General features: G+C 39.8%; 1 protein-coding gene and 1 non-coding gene across 7 annotated transcripts; one reads left to right on the top strand and one right to left on the bottom strand.

Moving 5' to 3' along the window:
- Positions 1 to 199: 199 nt before the first annotated feature.
- On the bottom strand, positions 200 to 10,501 carry LOC122882791 (tumor protein p53-inducible nuclear protein 2). Of its 6 annotated transcripts, XM_044210569.1 has the most exons (6): positions 10,221 to 10,497; positions 7,354 to 7,413; positions 6,479 to 6,550; positions 5,477 to 5,854; positions 4,159 to 4,315; positions 200 to 4,049 (listed from the first exon to the last, which is right to left on the bottom strand). In XM_044210569.1, the coding sequence occupies exons 4-6, from the start codon at positions 5,598 to 5,600 to the stop codon at positions 3,782 to 3,784; spliced, it is 549 nt and encodes a 182-aa protein (XP_044066504.1). In that variant the 5' UTR covers positions 5,601 to 5,854; positions 6,479 to 6,550; positions 7,354 to 7,413; positions 10,221 to 10,497; the 3' UTR covers positions 200 to 3,781. The 6 variants fall into 6 exon arrangements, with proteins under 6 accessions (XP_044066504.1, XP_044066501.1, XP_044066503.1 ...); XM_044210566.1 differs by lacking the exons at positions 6,479 to 6,550; positions 7,354 to 7,413 and adding an exon at positions 4,415 to 4,732 and having other exon boundaries at positions 10,221 to 10,499; XM_044210568.1 differs by lacking the exons at positions 6,479 to 6,550; positions 7,354 to 7,413 and having other exon boundaries at positions 10,221 to 10,501.
- A 7,022-nt stretch (positions 10,502 to 17,523) lies between these two features.
- Positions 17,524 to 17,595, top strand: trnaa-ugc. Its single transcript has one exon. It is a non-coding gene; the product is annotated as a tRNA-Ala (tRNA).
- Positions 17,596 to 19,218: the final 1,623 nt, after the last annotated feature.

The following is a 19,218-nucleotide window of genomic DNA, read 5'->3' as shown; positions in this document are numbered from 1 at the left end:
CCTTACTTTTACTTACTGCTAATACAATTTGGAATACAAGACTACTTGTAATAGAGTGTTTTTACGGTACACTGTGGTGCTGCTAATTTCACTTCATTAAAGGATCTGAACACTTCTTCTACCACTGACAATAGATCACACGTTCTTTGCTCTAATCCCCTTCCCTCCTGCTCTCCCACATGAAAATAATGACACAAGATTCAGGTGTTAACCTGAGTATTTATTGTTGTTTTTTTGGCGGGTACCTGTGTTTTCTGAGTGGATGCTGGAAAAACCCATCCGTTGATTTTTGCATAGGTCTTGCCTGTCAGTGGACGACCATCCACTTTTGGGATGGAAAAATCAGTACATCACAAAAACCATGCAGAAATAGTGAAAGGCACAATCACCATACTGTAGATATCAGATACACCAAATTGTATATGTCTATATATTCCATTTTTATGGGGGGAGGGGTGTACTAATTGAGATGTAACATGGGCGAAACCCCAAGTGTTTTTAAGCTGCCTTCATTTCAGGGCACAACATAAAACATAAAACTCCCCAGACATTCAACGCCTCTCATTTAAAACAGCCTATTGGTGAACAACTGTTCTAATAACTATATGGGAAAATACAAGCATATTCTATTGTAGTTTTATGATACATTTAATTAAAAATTTTAAATATATATACTATCTGTCTCCTGCCTCATCCTTTCCCTGTCCACAGCATATAGGCTCAACACACCTGGTGACCACGCCCTCTCCCCATAGTCGGATGACTTTCACTCTTAAACCACACCTTTCAATAAACACACACAACATATTGGGAACACATTTCCTTTTTAGATGACACTGGTGATAAAGGAAGAAATAAAAATTAGGAAAACAGGACAGGTTTGCAGAAGCAGAGGGGTATCTGTGGTGATCTTTACATTTTGCATGCACACACACATGTCCACCTGTGAACTCTTATTATTACCCTGTTTTCATTCTGTATGTACTATTTTAGAACAGGTGAACAAAATTCAACCTCAGAGACACAATCAGTTAGAATAGTAAGCCCCTGGGGAGTGTGTAAGTCTAATCAGAGATCACTTTGTGTGTGTGTGTGTGTGTGTGTGTGTGTGTGCATGTTAGACTCATCACCTCAGATACATCTCCTGCACTATTCAGAGAAATCAACAGGACACATAATGATAATAGTCATCTTTAAACAGAAAAAAAGATCATATTCATAATTCTATTATAAATTAACAAATATTAACAGATTTTGAATACAACAAAGTAATATATAGGATTATTGGCAGAAATTAAAAATGTTGTTGTATGTGAATCATCTATCTATATGATCTAAATGAGACAAGCCATTTCCATTTTCCAAACAATCTGAAATTAATCCTCAGACTCTTAATCTATCCTTTGAACAAACCAGTACAGATTGTATTAAAACCATGTCAATACTGTATCCTCACCAGCATCCATACAGCTAGTGCTGTGCTAAATGGACCCTCTGGAGGGCAGTGTTTGCCTTTGGCACATCAACTATGAGTCTAGTGCTGTTTTTAAGGTGCATCTCAAAGAGATGAGACTGAAGTTGGGGCAAAGACACCACTTTTGGCCACTGAAATTCCCTCTTGATTTGATAATGAGCACAGAGGTGAGGCAGAGAGAGGATTCTCATTAGTACCATTGGACACAACGTTGTGGACTCAAGTCCTGAGAGGCTTTGACATCTAACAGAGCGTTGTAAATTGTTTTGTAATATTTACAAGACAAATAAATGACCATTATTCATGTCTTTTTTAAAGAGTTTCTAGCATTTAACATGTCAGTACACCTTCTCACACACAATTTAATCAAAACAAAAAGAAAAGAAAAAAATATATCACAAAAGAAAAACAAGCACACAGCACACCGCTAAAACTTTGACTCACAAAATGTATGACAGTGCAAACTTACATCCATGTCTCAAATAATTTACAAACATTAGTATACACTTCAGCACCATTGTTTACTATTGTTGTTGAATACATATCAGTATGCTAGATCTTTAAGTGGACGCTGTTAGTGCTGGATGTGCTAACGAGATAGGGGCAGACGGTAATGGAGCAATGGGTTGCACGTCCATAAGCAAGATGATAGTTTTGAATGTGTTGTAGGTGGAAGATGGGTGTTGTTAAGCTTTAAGGAGTTGTTTCTTCACTTTTCTCAGTTACCTCCTGGGCAGTCGCTGACTTTCAATGAAAGGGACTGATGTGAAAATAGATTGTACTTTCTTTTTGGTGTTCACATGGATAACATAAGATCACAGCACACACTGTGGATGGAAATGGATGATGTGTGCTGGGCACATTACTTTAGTTCACAGACCACACATTTAATGATCATTATGCTGTATATGATTCTCAGGGAGTAATTTTTTTTAATTTGTTGGCTTTAAAAGCCAAATGTGTACTTTCTCTTTGTCTGACAGGGACAAGCTTTCATTTCTTTCATTGGTGGAACCATGCAGAGAGAGAGACACTGTAAAATAATGTTATGATTTAAGAGACAAAATGAGCAGAAAACAATATAACAAAACAAAATAAAGAGTTGCCATCAATACCGCTCTGCACTTGCTATAACCTGCCATACCCTGTAACCCAAAGGCAAGCCCTGTATCCTTTCACCTCAACTCCATTTATACTCCTTATTAGGATTTCTATTTATTATGGGTGCCCATAACATCAATCTTCATGTTCACAAAAAGAAGGTGCCTTATTCATTATCCAGAGCAACACAGATGAAATATGCAAAACAAATGCTCTTATGAAATTTGCTCACAGGCTGCTCAGAGGGTTACATAACACTTTCCTATGACCATTTCATGTTAACCATATTCCTTTTAATACTATCTAGTTCTATACTATCTTTTACTCTTTAGTCTGTTTTGCCCATACTCTCACCTTCTTCTACTTTCTCTCATCCTTCGCAAAGTGAGAGGAGAGAAATATCTCAACATTTGTTGATGAAACGGATTGCTCCATGTTTCCTTGCCCTTGTCTTTTACTTTGCATGTTGACAGACCAAACTGGAGAGAAACAAATGTCTAGTGATTTTCCTCTTTCACTTGTCACACACGGTATATATATCCTTCCACATTTTCTGAAAAAAGAAAAAAAATTAGCTGTAATGTAAAGCTTCGAAGAAATAATGAGTTGCTTTCTCTGCAAAGATACCAAAGCTTAACTTGTCTTTGTCTTGCATTGTTTCCACCAGAAAGGTCTTAAAGTACACTTGGTTATTTAAGTTTCAAATCATTATCTCCAAATTTAACAAAGGGTATTTTAGGGATTTAATGGTTTAATTAATAAAAAAAAACATGCCTTAAGGAAGACTGAAAGAAAAGATAATCTTTTACTAAGATAGGAGAAAAAATTAGAGCTAAACTTTTTGTTGTTTTTCAGACATTATTGTCATTTCAGACATTAAGTCTTTTACTTATGTTCAAGTCTTTTAAAGATTTTTTAGTTGTTTGGATACTGCAGTGGACAATAAATATAATAAATGTCTACACAGATCTACTCAGAGAGCTTGGTTGATAACAGCAGAATGGGGTATAAAACTACCAGGTCAGTTTGCGACTAAACCAAAACAAAAAGGCTACTGGTCTACTGGTATCTGAGTGTAATATGATATAATGTGCAGAAATTAAAGCAAATATGCAGTGGTTGAATACATTTAATGGTGTGTGTCTTGGAGCTGACTGCACTACTAATGCCCTCAAAGTAAACGATGCCCCGTGGTTGTTGATGAGTTTAGTGGCAGATGTTACGCTTGCTGGGCTGGTGAAGGAAGGTGTTTCTGGCGTGGGCTGCGTGGCGGGGGACCTGCTCCCTGGTGCGATTTTGCCGTTGGATGCGGTTGCGGCCCAGATGGCGCCGCTCGATGCGGGTTTTGCTACGCTGGACCCTGGCCACTTGGGTGACCTTGGCCAAAGCGCCAGCCTGGGCAACTGCTCCACGGGTCACCCTGGTGGGCATAGTGCTGCAGGTGGCGGGGGCAGCAGCTGATTCAGCCACTCTGCTGCAAGGGGAGAGAACAAATGTGAGAAAAGGTGTGATTGTTGTCGTGCTGATGCTGAAAAAGCAGGTGAAGGTCAAGTGCAGCTTGCATAAAGAGTGCTATTTCTCACTTCACGCTGCTCGCCAGGCTGACAGTGCTTTCCTCTCCCACCACAGATAGGTTGCTGTTGGAGACCATTGACAAGTTGTTTGAGGAGATGTACACAGACATGCTGGGGTGCTCGATGAGCAGGTCCTCCATCGGGCTGGCCTCCGCGGTGGCTCCCTCTGCAGTGAAACAGGGGGGAGGGGTGACAAACCAGCTCTCATCCATGCAGCCTCTCTCTGGGCCTGACCTACTGCTACCCCCACTGCCCCCACACTCACTTCCAGAGCCAGGGGACACTGACGGGGTGGAGGAAGGCGTGGACAGTCTGGCCCGTCTTGGCAGGGGTACAGGTGTAGTGGCACCCAAGTCTGACGGGCTAGCGCTTGGACAAGACAGGGGGTCTGATGATGCTACAGCACCTCGTGCCCGACCTTTATGTGTCCTACGGCGCTTGTGAGGCGCGTGGGGAACGAGGGCCGGGCGTTCAGTCCTTGTATGTGTGTCTTGATGATTTGACTGGTTACTGTCTGGAAATGACTGTGCAATCAGTGGGGCACCCGTCTCATCCTCCGCCTGCATCATGCAGTCAGATTCTTCTGAGCACATGGCAGTGATGAGATCGGGGATGAGACGGCCAATAAAGACAGATGTTTAATGTGGGAGGTTGCAAAAATGATGCAAATGGGGTAGATTTTCAAAAAGCCATGCGGGATGAAGGGGGCAATTTTTAAGGGATCACATACACACGCGCACACATACCAGTGTGGGGAATGTAAGGGTGTTTAAAAAAATTGGAGGAGGGGAAGAAAAGGTAAGGAAACATAAAAGAGTCACATCATTAGTTGTGTTGACCCTCTAAGGTTTTGATTATGTCAGTGACATAATGTTTGTCTTGACTCTGCTGAGAGGTACTTTTATGTTGCTTTTGATGTTTGGTTGGCTTCTGAACAGGCACCAAAGCAAATTTACACACTCAATAATTGCCTTTGTCATGACTGAGATCATAAACAAAGAGGAAGGAGATGTATGTTCACAGAGAATTATGTGTTTCGATCATATGACAGACAACACCTTTGGTGTGGCAGCCATATGGGTGAGCATCAGTGTAGTTGCGCCACGCCCCCGACTGATTCTTCACCTCACCCCATCATCCCCATAATTACTTCTACACTTCAAATGTTAGTCAGCATTATAGACATGCAATAGAGAACAGAAGTATTTCTCAGCTACCTTAATCTTTGAACACAAACACAATTTGACTATTTCCCAGTTTGGTGTGGCTCTAAAATGCCACACTGACCTATCCAAGCCACCACTGCACTTTCTCTGTTGAGACTCACCAGGCAGGTTGACAAGCATCCATCCCTCCTCGTCGGCCTCCGTCACACAGGGGTTGGGTCCCTTCAGCTCAGCTGCCACCTCTTCTACTTCCCCAAACAACAGGTTGCTCAGACGCTGAAACATGACTGCTCGTATCGTCAAGTGTTGATGACTTGGGTGCTTTTTGTCGTCCACAAAGAAAAAGCTGTAGCTGCCTTTTTTAATGTCTTATTTGTGTTTAGGTATCACTTGTTGCTATTTTATGCAATTCTTTGTCTGATTTTTTGAGTCTCTTTTTTTTCACTTGAAGCCCTTTGCTGGATCTCGGTTTTGACAAACAGGAGTGGACAGGCTTCTGTAGTGCAAATGTAAGGTTTCACTTGGTTTGGAGCAAAGGCCTGGAGAGAGAAAATGAGAGAGAGAAAGAAGAGGGTGGTTAGTGGTTTTAAGAAGATAAGGTGCTTCACTGTCAACACATTTTCTTAAAAATGACATCTAAAAAAAGAGAAGTGACTTATTGGGTTCATTTGCTACTGCTTAGTCAAGGTACAATAGATAAACACAATAAGTGAGCAATGTGTGTGGTAAGAGCTTAGGGTTATTTCAAGACACATTACAACAAGTTGGAAATATTTTTTGGACTCAAATCTCAAAGCATTTTAAAATGTATTGTAATGACAGGTTGACACAAACACTGTGCCATTAATAACAGAAGCTGCTTATTTTTAAGTTTTCACACTAACATTGCTGGGTAGCTTGCATATTAGATTAGCGGGTATCTTAAGATCAGCTTCCAGTTACCAGTTCTAATCAAAATAATATAATAGCTCTGAGGCTGTGCATAGAGGGAACAATATTTTTTTCAATTTATATATTGTCACTGTTAACACTTTCTATCCCAAAATTTAAATCTTCACAGGAAAAATGGAAATGGTATTTTTTAAAACCTGCATTAAGTGATTGTTTGGCCACTTGGGGGCAGTGCAAGAAGCTATAAAAACACAAAATTGACATATTATCACCTTATGAAGTTGCTATGGGTGTTAACCTACGAGTTGATTTAAAGCTGCCTGCTGCATCTAGAAAGTTGTGGGCTGGAAAACCAAAACAGTGACCTAAAAGATGCTAAAACATTCTGTAGAGCTGAGGAAAACTGCAGAGTCGGGTGATTTGAGTCATGAGATTTCAATAGGGCAGTGCCAATACACAGTATAGCCTGTATATCAAATGGTATATCCATTTAAACTTTCACATGATGGTGACCGACGCTGTGTAATACATTGGCAAAAGAAGACTGAGCTAGAGTAGGTGGTAATAAATAAGAATGTGTTTTATGAAGAAATAAATTAAATCAGCAAGCAAGAAGCTGGTGGACAATGGCTGCACTTCCCTCCCCCCATGACCTTTAGATAAGCAATCAGCACAGTCTCAGGACAGATGGACAGGCCAGAGAAGAAGTGGAGGAGGTGAAAGGAGGTGATACAAAGAGCCAGACTCTCACAAAGTCATACAAAGTGAGTATGTACAATATTAAAATGTAAAGAAGGACATAGACATTAGGACAGAAGGTACTGAGGCAAATGACAAGTGCCTGACCTAAATGTGAACATGATGATGTAATGTTGAACAGATGTTTGAATAGCCATCGCTTACAAGACAAACCCCTACATGTTCAAAGGCTGAGTTTTATTTACTTAAACTATGTGAATGCAGAAGAAGGAATGGCTGTAGAGATCATAAAGGGCAAACCTCTGCCAATACTTGCTGACACACAAAGATATCTCTGGGATGTTTAGGTTAAATTGATTTCTCCCCATATGCTTTTTTCCATATATTAGTTTAGGCCTATTTGTGTACTAGTTTCAAAGTTGTAGAGGTTTAAATTTCAGATCATTACCTATTGCAGTCCACAATCTGTTTGACCCACAGCCTGATCTGTATTCAACTATTTCACCAACTATGTGAGTAGATCAACAAATGACAGAGGTTAATAATAATGAAAGAGCACAGATCAAATGGTGAAACAAAGTGCACGTGACAGAGATATATGGAGAAAAGAGACATGGAAGGAGATATGCATGGATGCTTGTTGAGAAGCTGACACTTTCTGTCCTTATTTGGAGAATCACCATGGCCACCAGGAACAAAAAGGGAAAAGACATCTTAAATGCAACCATACAGTACACACTCCTGAGATTTCTTCTGGTGTCAGATGGAATAATAATCATTTTAACAAATATAGTCACTGTCAAGGAGACAGGAAATAACAAGAGAAAGTAAGAGACAAATGAACAGTGGGAGAAAATGGGCAGAAAAATGGGGCAAAAAGATGAAATGGTAGAAGCCTATTTCCAAAATAATCATTATGAGCCTACTGGATAGAAGCTCTCAGCTGTATTTTTTAATACTCTGGGTTGTATACGTTCATTTTGTGTGTCATGATGTGTTAAAAATCCTATCCAGTGATTTGATAAAAAAAATGTTTGTTATATTTTTGGAATTTTGCAAAGGAAATCCAAAAAGATACTATGAGCTGAGTCTGGACTGAGGTGCTGCAGTCCACCCTCAACACTGAGACTGATGCATTCCTGGACTAATAGAAACTTAAGTCATGAGACCATGACAACTAAATCCAGATAAACAAAATTTTGGTGACAAGGCCTGAGGGTTGCTTTGCATATGGTGCAGCAGAAATCCACAAAAAACACACTCAACATGGACTACATGCAGCACTTTCCTGATAAAACAATTTTATCAGTTTGGTGGCTGTACAAGCTAATTCAGGGTTATCTGACTGGTGTAAATATAGCAATTGGTACTGCCAATAGAGCACAAATAACCAGCACTGATATGGCTTACATCCTGGAGGAGACAGGTCCTGAATACATGGCATATGTTGTGTAGAAGCATTATCTAACAACTACCACCCATTAACACTGATAAATGTCCTTTGAAGTCAAATCTATTACATAAGAGAAAGCAGAGACAATGTAAAGGATTTGTTTGAAAACTTGGAGTCAAGAAAATGTTAGCATGACAATATGTAAATATGGCCATCTTGTTTTGTCTCTTCTGTCTTGGTCAGTCCTCTGTCCTCTTTTTTCTTTTTAACAGTCCTCTTTTTTCCTTATTTGTCCTTATTAGTATGGATTGCAGCTACCATACAATAACTGTACTGTGGCATTAATTATTGGTAGATGTGTACAAACTATCTTGTGCATATGTATTATGTTTGATAAGACAGGTTGTTTTATTTTATTTTTAGGATGCCTTTTTAACATCTGGCGAGGGACAACAGGTGAAAATTAGCCCTCTAGGCGAACTCTGGCTTGTTTACAGTTCTTTTTTTTCTTCTGTTGATCATTGAGCATTATCCCTGTCAGATAAACTAATAAATTAAAATGTAACTAGTTTGGACAGTAGTACACTAGTAGTAGACAAGTAAAAAGCTGGGCATTCTAATATCTTAACAAGACTAAACCTAAAATACATGAAGATATGGCACACACTACAGCAAAGAGATGTTGGTCATTAGGAGCACTGACAGGCCTTATTTTGTGTTTTTATTCAAATATACACATTACAAATATGATTTTACAGACACAGCTGCACATCCTAAAATATCAAAAAGGACCTTCAATTATGGATCTTTCTTTGACATTGGTCTTTTTAAAAAGTAGGAGGAGTGGAGTGCGATGGGAGGGGACTAACGAAATAAAAACAAGACGCCTGTGACGTCTGGCATACGTCATTGACGCTGATAGAGAGGCTCCTAGAGCCTATTTGGCTCACTGGAGAAAAAAAAGAGGTCTGAATAGCAAACATAGCGAAAATGTAAGATATTATGACCGTGTATATGAGACCTATATGGGTAGTTATGTCTTATCTGCATTTTGCAACACTATGCCGAAAACAATCCATAATGTGAATGGTTGCTATTGTCGACGGTCATCGTCTGGAGTAGCCTATGAAAAAAAAATGCAGCTCACATCAACAATGTTTACATTTCAAATACACAGAGATGCCCTTAAATGAATGTAGAAAAATAAAGCATCGCCCTCGGCCTCACATTGTCAACAGTCGACTAGCCGAGAGAAGACTTTCTGTAGGGTATTCAGGTTAAACATGAATTATCCGTATAAGCTCTACAGCTGAAGGGTCAAAGCAATGACAGTTGTGGCTCAGCAACACTGCACGAAAGACATCGACTGGATAGGCTACTGACAACACAACGAAACGCTTATTTCACAGACAAGTGACTGTATTTGCAGAAAACCTTAGCCTACAAGGTCCGCCTCCCAGAAAAAAACATCAACATCCGCCATCGACTTGACTCCACATCAGCATTTGGTGAAATTTACAAAACTGCGGCTGCTGGCATCCTGTAGGATATACACGTATGGAGGCTGGTATCGTTTTTCGGGATATAGGACGTCGAATCGACCCAATTAAGCCGTTTGGTTTAGGTTGCTATAGGCTATTGCTTTAAAATCTATTCATGACCTAATAATAGGGCACAACGAATTATAACGCACAGCAGTTAAAGATAGCCCATGTAATGAGTTAGTGACAGACAAAGCTGTGTAATTCTACATGTTATATGACTTCATGGTGGCTGATGGATATTTTCTGTAGATAAGCATAATGAAGAATGCAGCCGCTTCACTGGCAGAGACAAATGTAGCTTGATAGCTCTTGAGAGCACATAGCCTGACTCAAAACACACCAAGTATCAGATTGAAAGCAAAGTAAAGAATAGCTTACCTGCCTCTGCAATATTATTCAAGTTGTAAACGAGATCTCACACACAGTAGAAACGACAACAATTCTTAAAGCATAGCTTTAGATAGACTGTAAGTGAGGTAGTTAAAACACCATTATACAAAAATAAAAGGCTTTCTTCTCAGAAGAAGGGCTTCGTGTAAAAATGTTACACTGATGTTTTCAGATCATAATATCTGCAGCTTTTTCCTCCTCTCCTCAATCTTTTCCCCTGCAGATTTTTTTCTGTTTATTGCTGCCTCCAGCTGATCCTCGGATCAGAATGTAGAACGTACAAAACAGCTGATTGTGAGATCACAATACGCTCGGCCACGCCCCCCTTTCCCCGCCCACACCAAACTCACCAGCCAATCAGAATATTACACAAGCCAAAAGCCGGACTTCTAGGCAACAGGGAGGGGGCTGGGCGAAAGAGGGCTGTCAACCTGCACCCAGATGGAAATTGTGACTTAACCCAGAGACTGATCCGTGATCAGCTTCTGCTTTCACCATCCCTGCTGTTTGGGATCAGGGCTGGGGGATGGTAAACTGATCCTGAGCCTGTGCTCACAGAGCTCCAAACACTAGCTTTCTATATCAAGGAAAGATGAAGATCTGTTGACAGCTAAATTAAATTTCAACTTGGTGCCTAATTATATACATCCAGCTACAGAAAGAAGAGCACAGAGCTGAATCTGTTGCAACTAACCTGTTATATCACCTCCTGAATGGACTTTGAACCACAGACAGAACATATTTATCTTTGTGTTGTATATGTTACTCTGTAGATGCTTATTTTAAAATGTTAAACTGCATCATTTCATTTTGGTGTTTATTTTTCATCAGGTGCTGAATATTGTCCAGCATGAAAGAGACAAGGTAACCTAATCTCCTTTGCATATTCTCCTCTTGTGACAGAGTTACAAAATTAATCATTTATGGAAACAAATGCCCATGCCAACCTTGAATATTCAAATTATTAGTAATTGTCCCACTTCACAAACCAGATTAGCTTTCCTTCTCTAGTGATGCTGGTGATGTTACTTTACATTTAATTTGTAAATAGACCTCTTTCCCCTCCCCCTCAAGATCCATCTTTTCACTCTGCCTTGGTGGGGAGGACCTCCACGTGCCACTCAACCTATACCAGCCAGTCAGATACGCTTTTTCTGAATGCAGCATTTGAGTAACCAATGAGCTGTGGAGAGGTTTTGAAAACCCCTGGTGGTCACTTTTACACTCTGCAGTCTGTAAAGCTTTGAGAATACCTACTGCCTTTTATTACTGCAGATTGTTACTGGTGATTGTTGACATAAATGTGTGTGCCTGTTAATGCATGTGAGTGTTTCTCTATTTGAGAGAGCATTATGTATAATCCTCAAGTCTATTTCATTGGGTTTTTAAGTCTATACTCACAACTTGCTTATCTTTAAGCATACAAGTGTGAATGAGTGTGTGTGGCTACGTGCATGTTTATGTCCACATATGCACCAGCATGCTGACAGGGCTTATTGTGGAAGAGGGAATTCTTTTAGTAAAGCTGGAAACACACTACACTATTTATAGCCTAATTATCTACAAAGTCTGACCATGACAGCTGGTTTTCAAGATCTTTTAGGATCTACACTAGTCTGCACAAAACTGGACAGGTCACTCAGGCAGTCTGCGCACATTGCCCTATACTATATAAGGGTTTTGGATTACTAATTCCTTCCTGCCAACTGAAACTCAGCCCAGTAGGAGCCATCATAATATCGATCATATTTGATTTTTACAACTGGAATCATCTCAAATTTGAGAGTAATCTATAGTTTGACCTGATTAATGTCAGAAATCTGTATGTAGTGTCTTTATTTATGTACTGTAATATGACAAAAATGTGTGATGCCAGTTATAGTTGGTTAGCAGTCCTGGTGTATCTCCTCTCGAAGACCCTCTGGACAAAACTCCTTCTCATTCTTTTATATGTACAATATTAAATCAAATTTTGTGATGTTTTTGTGCAACAAGCTTTCTGTTTGTTCCTCCTGGCCAAAGGAACAGTTAAATACTCAGCTACTTGTCAAGAATATAGTTATACAGATGGTAGAATACCTACAGTATGATATGACTATATTATACTGAGTAAAGTACACTGACTTTCAGTAAAGTTAATTGGGATTAGCAAAGACTCTAGGTGTGCAGCATACTTGAGAATTTGCCAGTGAACCTGAAATTATAATGTTTTGTATTAGGACAAATGCATTGCACTCAATTTACAGTATGTCATATCATGTTTTATAATACATGTGAATGTGCATGTGAGTAATCAGGCCTGGCTGTGTGACTGGACGTCTTGAACGTAAATTGAAAACAAATGAACCACACCTAAGAGGGTTGTATATCCAGACACATGCCTGTGTCATACGGGCTCCTTAGTAAGCTACTTTTTCTGCCATAGATTTTGTCATGTTATTACCACAGCGATGAAAGACAATAGCAAGAGCCCAGTGCAGCATGAGCTTTCTAAAGGCAGAATGATAAGGTTTCGATCCTATACAATTACCAGGTGCTAGGCAACTCACGGACGCAGACGCACACACACACGTACACATTTTCACCCTGCAGTGATGATGATATCCAAACGACGGTAACACAGTGAACACAAACATTTAGCAAGAATAGTTTGTGCATCTGTGCTTGTGTTAATGTTTGTGTTCTCAAACTGATCAGAAAAAGTCACAGGCCTTGTGGAACTTGTTATGTCATGTCCTTGTATTGCTATGTTTGTAGCTCTGATGCACGATAAATACAATTCAAGGTATTTGGAGTAATTATCCTTTAATACAAATGATCACAACCATATCATTAATGAATAACTGGGGCTTAAAGGGACAGTTCACCCCAAAATAACAAAAAAAACCTTTAAATACATTGCTCAAGGACACAGAAAGAGTAAAGGTTATGGTTTTTCCATTGTCTGCCTCTTTTAAAAAAAATCAATGCCAGAGCTTTCACTGAAGTTCCCTGGCTTCACAGGATTCCCACAGTTTCTCAAGCTGGTTGGAGAAATGGGTGAGAGGTCACAGCAATGTCTCCCTCTCGCTCCCTCCCTCTCTCTCCTTGTGCTTGCTCATGAATGTGACATGCAGCTCTTGTTCAACAGCATGCCTGTCCTTGCCCCAGCTGACACTAAGGCATGTGCGTAAATGCAGAGGACTTCCAACAAATCAAAACCTTGTATTGTAAACACTGCTATTTTGTTTGTGGTTAAAGACCGAGGTGTGGCGAGTTGACTCAGAAGTCTGGCTTGTAGAATGTGTTGATGCTTGAAACAGATGGTAAAGTAACTTGTTTGTGAGAAACTATTTGATTTGACAACTCATCCCTTCCTTGAGTGGAGACAAAACAGATCCTGTGGGGACGTAGTGTATGTAGAGGACAGGACTAACACTCAAAGTTCACAGAGGCACCTTATGTTTTTTTTTTAAACAATATTCTGCTGACTTATGCTTCTGTGTTTGATTGTCAGACAAGAATAACTGTCGGGATGCATTTTAAAAAGGGAAACTGAAAACATAAAAGAAAATAGTAGAGGTGTGTCCACTCATCTCCTCCCTTTTACGTTATATCAGCGAACAAGCATGATTTGGTTGATGAAGTATAATGAATCTCATGTAAATCCCATAAACTTGAACTTCAAGAAATCACACATTTTTTAGATGACTTCCTATATGACCTTATTGACCTTCTTTTTGTGTGCTCTGCTGCCTTTATTTTTGGTGCTTCTCTGTCCTCTCTTTTCAGGCCTCTGCCCCCGCATAGCTGGCTGCTGGCAGATGATAAGACGGCAGCCCCAGAAGATAGTAGCTCAGACCTTCCTCCTGCGTTACCATTACCATACACAGCCAGCAGCAGTGTATGTTACCTGCATATGACACAGTGGGGCTGTTCAGGTTGCAGATCTCTATAGATTACAAGGATTAGGCTAACCATTTAAGGGAATAGTTTGATATTTTGGGAAATACGCTTATTCGCTTTTTTGAAGAGAGTTAGATGAGAACATTGATACCACTCTCATGTCTGTGCATTAACTATGAAGCTAGAGCAGGTGATTAGCTTAGCAATAGGTACTGGAAACAAGGGGAAACAGCAAGCCTGGTACAATTCAAAGTTTAAAAATATGCCAACCACCTGTTTACTCATTAACATGTTGTATCATGTAAACCAAATGTAACAATCAAGAGTCTCTGAGAGGCTCTGTGAGGATGTACTTAGGCACAGCAGTGCTTGCAGCTAAATGCTAAAGACAGCATGCTAACATGCTCATAATGCTAACTTCCGATGTTTAGCAGGTATAATGTTTACCGTGTTATCCATCATAGTTTAGTGTGTTAGTGTGCTAACGGTTGCTAATCAGCACTAAAGTACAGCTGAGGCTGATAGGAATGTCATTAGTTTTGCAGGTATTTGGTCCTTAACCAAAGTATTGGACAAACTGAATTGTTGACCTGATGGTGGCGCTAGATGAAGTGAAAGGATCACAAAAATTATTACAAATCATCCTGAGGAGGGCATGGATGTCTGTACCAAATGTGATGGCAATCCATCCATTAGTTGTCCAGACATTACACTAAAAAGCAAAAATGTCAACCGACTGGTGGCGCTACAGGAAAAGTCAGGGGAATCACCAAAATCATTTGGATTCATTGAATATGTGTGTCTGAACAAAATTTCATGGCAATACATCCAATAGCTCTTGAGAAGTTTCAGTCTAGACCAAAGTGGTGGACTGACGTCTTGAACCTGAAAACAGTGTCCAGATGACTACGACTGAAACCTTGCATTGCCATTCCTAGAGCGGTGCCTCTAGCGTGGTTGAAAATGACAGGTTGTAGCTTTACGGGGAGTTATGTGCTAACACAATTTCTCTCCAGCTCACTGACTTCCTGGAATCTTGTCAATATGAGGTTGCCAGGCAACAAGTGGAGACTCAGGGTAGTGTTTTAGAAATGTTGGTAGGTGTATTTTTGAACTTTGGCGAGAGCTAGGCTAGCTGTTTCTTCCTGTTTCCAGTCTTTATGCTAAGCTAAGCTAATGGACTTATGGCTCTTGCGCAATAGTTAATGAACAGACGTCAGAGTGCTATCAATCTTCTCAGTTAACTCTCAGCAAGAAAGCGAATAAGAGTATTTCCCTAAATGTCAAACCATTCCTTTAAAACACTGGTAAAGCGATCATGCATCTGCATCAACATTTCCAAAATCCACACTTTGATAGATCTCACAGGGGAATATGGAAAAAAAACAACATCTGTAAAAAGTTCTATAGTCGATTCATGCAGCTGTTGTCAAATATGAGCCTTTAATGCTGCCAGCCCTTGATATTTGGTCCAAATGTTTTTATGTGCACTTTGTGTATGTGTGTGAACATGTGTGAGAGAGACAGTGGTGGAAAGTAACAAACTACATTTAATTAAGTACTGTACTTGAGCAAAATTTTTGAGATACTTGTATTTTCAATGATTTTCATTACTCCACTACATTTCAGAGGTTTTCACTGTATTTTTTACTTCACTTCATCTATTAAACAACTATAGTTACTATTTACTTCTAAGAATAACACTTTACATACAAAACACATGATATGCCTCATAAAAAGACCTGAAACGATTAGTTGATTAATCGATTAGTCAATCGACAGGAAATTAATCGGCAACTATCTGGATAAGCGATTAAGCTGGTTTCAGCTTCCAAAGTCGACGGTTGGCTGCTTTTCTTTGTACTCTATGTGGTAAACTGAATATATTTAGGTTCTGGACTGTCGGTTGAGCAAAACAAGCAATTTGAATATGTCAATTTGCTTTTTAAGAAATTGCCATAGGCATCTTTACTATTTTTGTGATATTTTCTAGACCAAACGATTAATCGATAAATTGAGAAAATAATCTGCAGATTAAACTCCCCAAAGGTGCATAAAGTAGTTAAAACCACCTCCACCTCGACCAGCTACAGCGGTAAAATGCATCAGTATTAACGACTGAATAATGTAATATAATATAATAACCATTCACATGGCCTATTTGTCTGCATAATGAGTACTTTCACATTCATACTTTCACTTTAATACACCATGTCCTTTTGGTTCTCTTCACTGTAACGTCTGGAGGTCTGTGGCCTTAGATAAAGAATTTCTTTCTGCATCTCATATTGCATACAGCCTGTCTGTAAATGCTGCCCTCAACAGCACTCACAGTCCCAAGATAACCCCCCCTCCACACACATAGGCTAGCCTATTCCTTACTCAGCACAGGCTCAACATGGTGGGTTCCTGTCATCAGTCCAAATTCACACAACGACAACAGAGTTGATGTCAACCATTATCCCTCCCTCCCTCCCTCCTCCTGGGAGATCCCCTCTGCAGGCCGGTGCTTTTCGTTCTGCAGAGGCTGGGAAGGTGTTAGTCTCTCATCCTTTCTCTCCTACCTTCTTTCCCATTCCCTTCTTCATCCCTCCTAAAGCCCTCATGCCATGCGTGCATTCCACGGGTCTGTCCCTACAAGGCTTAAGCAAACAGGGCCTGGAAGTGGTGTCCTTGGCTGGAGTGTGCTGATAAACACAGCATGAGTGAGGACAGGCTGTGCTTTCCAGAGGCGGATGACAGCCCCTCGTTCACACTCCCCAGGAGGATGAAACATAACGAGGGAGCTATTTTAAATTCCCCAAAGGATTAGGATACCTTGGGTAATGAGAAAGCCCTGAATTTCGGCCACTTGTGTTCGTCTGAGTTTATCTCAGAACTATTGTGTCGTGTGTGTCTGTGTTTCATGACATTTGTCCTCATCCATCCCCTCCAATTTGTTCTTCCCCTTCATGTTAGTGTGGGAAGAAGAGGAGCTTCATGCTTAGATGTGTCCTCTAACTGAAACCAAAACATGACCTGCAGGCTAAAATTAGCACTGAGCAAGGATTAAATCAAAGAAAATTGAGCTACAAATATAGCAGCTTCTTTTCCATTCATTCACCCTGACGTCAATTCAGTTCTTGTGTTTACAAACCACCACTATAAACAGCCCAGAGTCTCTTGAGTTTGAGCATTTTTTTTCTGTAACCCGTTAAAAAAATGTCACTTCTTAATTTAGCACATACACACACAAATAGCCTACAGTACATAGTGTTGGCTTAAAGGTTGAACCCAGGGTAAAGTTTTGACCTGAAATGACATAACTTGGCCTCAGTCAGAACAAAAATATCCCGTTCAACTTCCATTGTATATTACAGAGCCCTATGCCTATATATATATATCGCCATACAACCTGCCATCAGTAGGGGATGTAGCTCAGTGGTAGAGCGCATGCTTTGCATGTATGAGGCCCCGGGTTCAATCCCCGGCATCTCCACTTCTTTTTCCTTCAATTGTGATACATACCGAACACAGTAGTTACACATCTGAGTTTTGTTGAAAACTTCACTTAAGTTGTGTTAATTGTTTACGTTAACTTTGCCGATAATTCTCATCGTAGCTAGAACTTCCAGCTCAGCTCAAAATATATTTCTGTGCAACAATATTGTTTTATTATTCTTCAAACATAAACATTACACCAAATCAAAAATACTCATGTTGTAGCACCATTTAATTTAATTTTAATGTTTTTTTAAAAAAATTATTTGCATTTTACTTATTGCAAAATTGCAAAAAAGTTAGCCTTGGTGAGCCTTTGTTTACAAGTTTTAGATAGATTCGTCACATATCGTTTTACACTCGTTAAATGCTTAGGCTAATATCCGTCTCCATAGACAAAAAATATATATTCTATGGACCAATAGTTTAAAATTGAACTAAATTTATTTTAAATTTTGTATTCTTAAAAACTTATAAAAACTTGATATTCACATTCACGTTTTGTTAACCATCGACTGCCACAGAAACCCAGTCTGCAGTAAAGATGTTTAAATCAGAGGTATGCTGTCTCAGTCTCCTGTCAAAGGAAGGAATGAGAAGAATGACAGAAACCTTGGGGGCAGCGCTCAGTTTGAAGATGTAAAAACTTATAAAAAGCAACACATACAGACACATACACACACACGCTCACACACTCACATAGATCCCTAACTTAGAAAAAATAACACTGAGATAGATTAATGTCATCTGCTTTTAGCAAGTTAGTGGAGGCTGGTTGTCCAGCAGGACACACTATCTGCCATGAAACAAGACCACTCTGAGGGTCAAACCATCACATGGGTGATGGTGCCTGTAACTCCTTAACCCACATACTATATGTCTGCACATTATGACCTAAATGAACCGCCTTTACATAATTGTCACATAGCCATTCCCCAGGTGTCAAGCTAACATTTCTGATGGTGGAAAAGTCACAGCTGTCTGAAGCTCCAACAGCCGACTGTACTTTAGCTGCAGGTCACATTGCAGAATCTACAAAATGTGTGCAAAATGTGTACCAGTTTGCTTTTAAAGAAACATAAAGACCCCTAATTCAGCAGTGAATATGGTAAACCAGAGGGTCAGAAACAAGCACATTATAGGTCCCAAAGTTTAAATATCAGAGGTCAAAGCTGTTTTACACGCATGAAAGGGTTCTGCTAAATTTGCATACATAAGGGTTTTCCGAGAAAGGCTTGTCAATGAAAATGTAAAGAAACATAATTTCTTTGAAACAAGAAAAGAAAAGAAAACAGGTCTGGTGTATTTCTTCTGCTGCTGTGACAGATAAGATTCTTCATTGTGCATCACCAAGTCATTAGTGTACATATTGTATTGTCCAACCCTAAGGTTTGCCCAGTCATCAGACACAACAGGCCGATGTGGATCTGTCACCTCGAGCTGGATTACAAAAAACAGTGTTGACCTTTCCCAGTTTCAGGGCTTGGCACAACACACACCCATTCCTTAGTGTCTAGTCATTTTAATTTAGCCCATGATGTCTGTCTGTGTGTGTGCAAGTTTAAGGATTTACTACAGCTCAATCACTGATGACACTGCAGAGTGATACTAATGTCCTCTA

Source organism: Siniperca chuatsi, linkage group LG10, assembly GCF_020085105.1.
Source record: "Siniperca chuatsi isolate FFG_IHB_CAS linkage group LG10, ASM2008510v1, whole genome shotgun sequence".
NCBI lineage: Eukaryota > Metazoa > Chordata > Actinopteri > Centrarchiformes > Sinipercidae > Siniperca > Siniperca chuatsi.
This window is presented reverse-complemented; position numbering and strand designations above follow the sequence as displayed.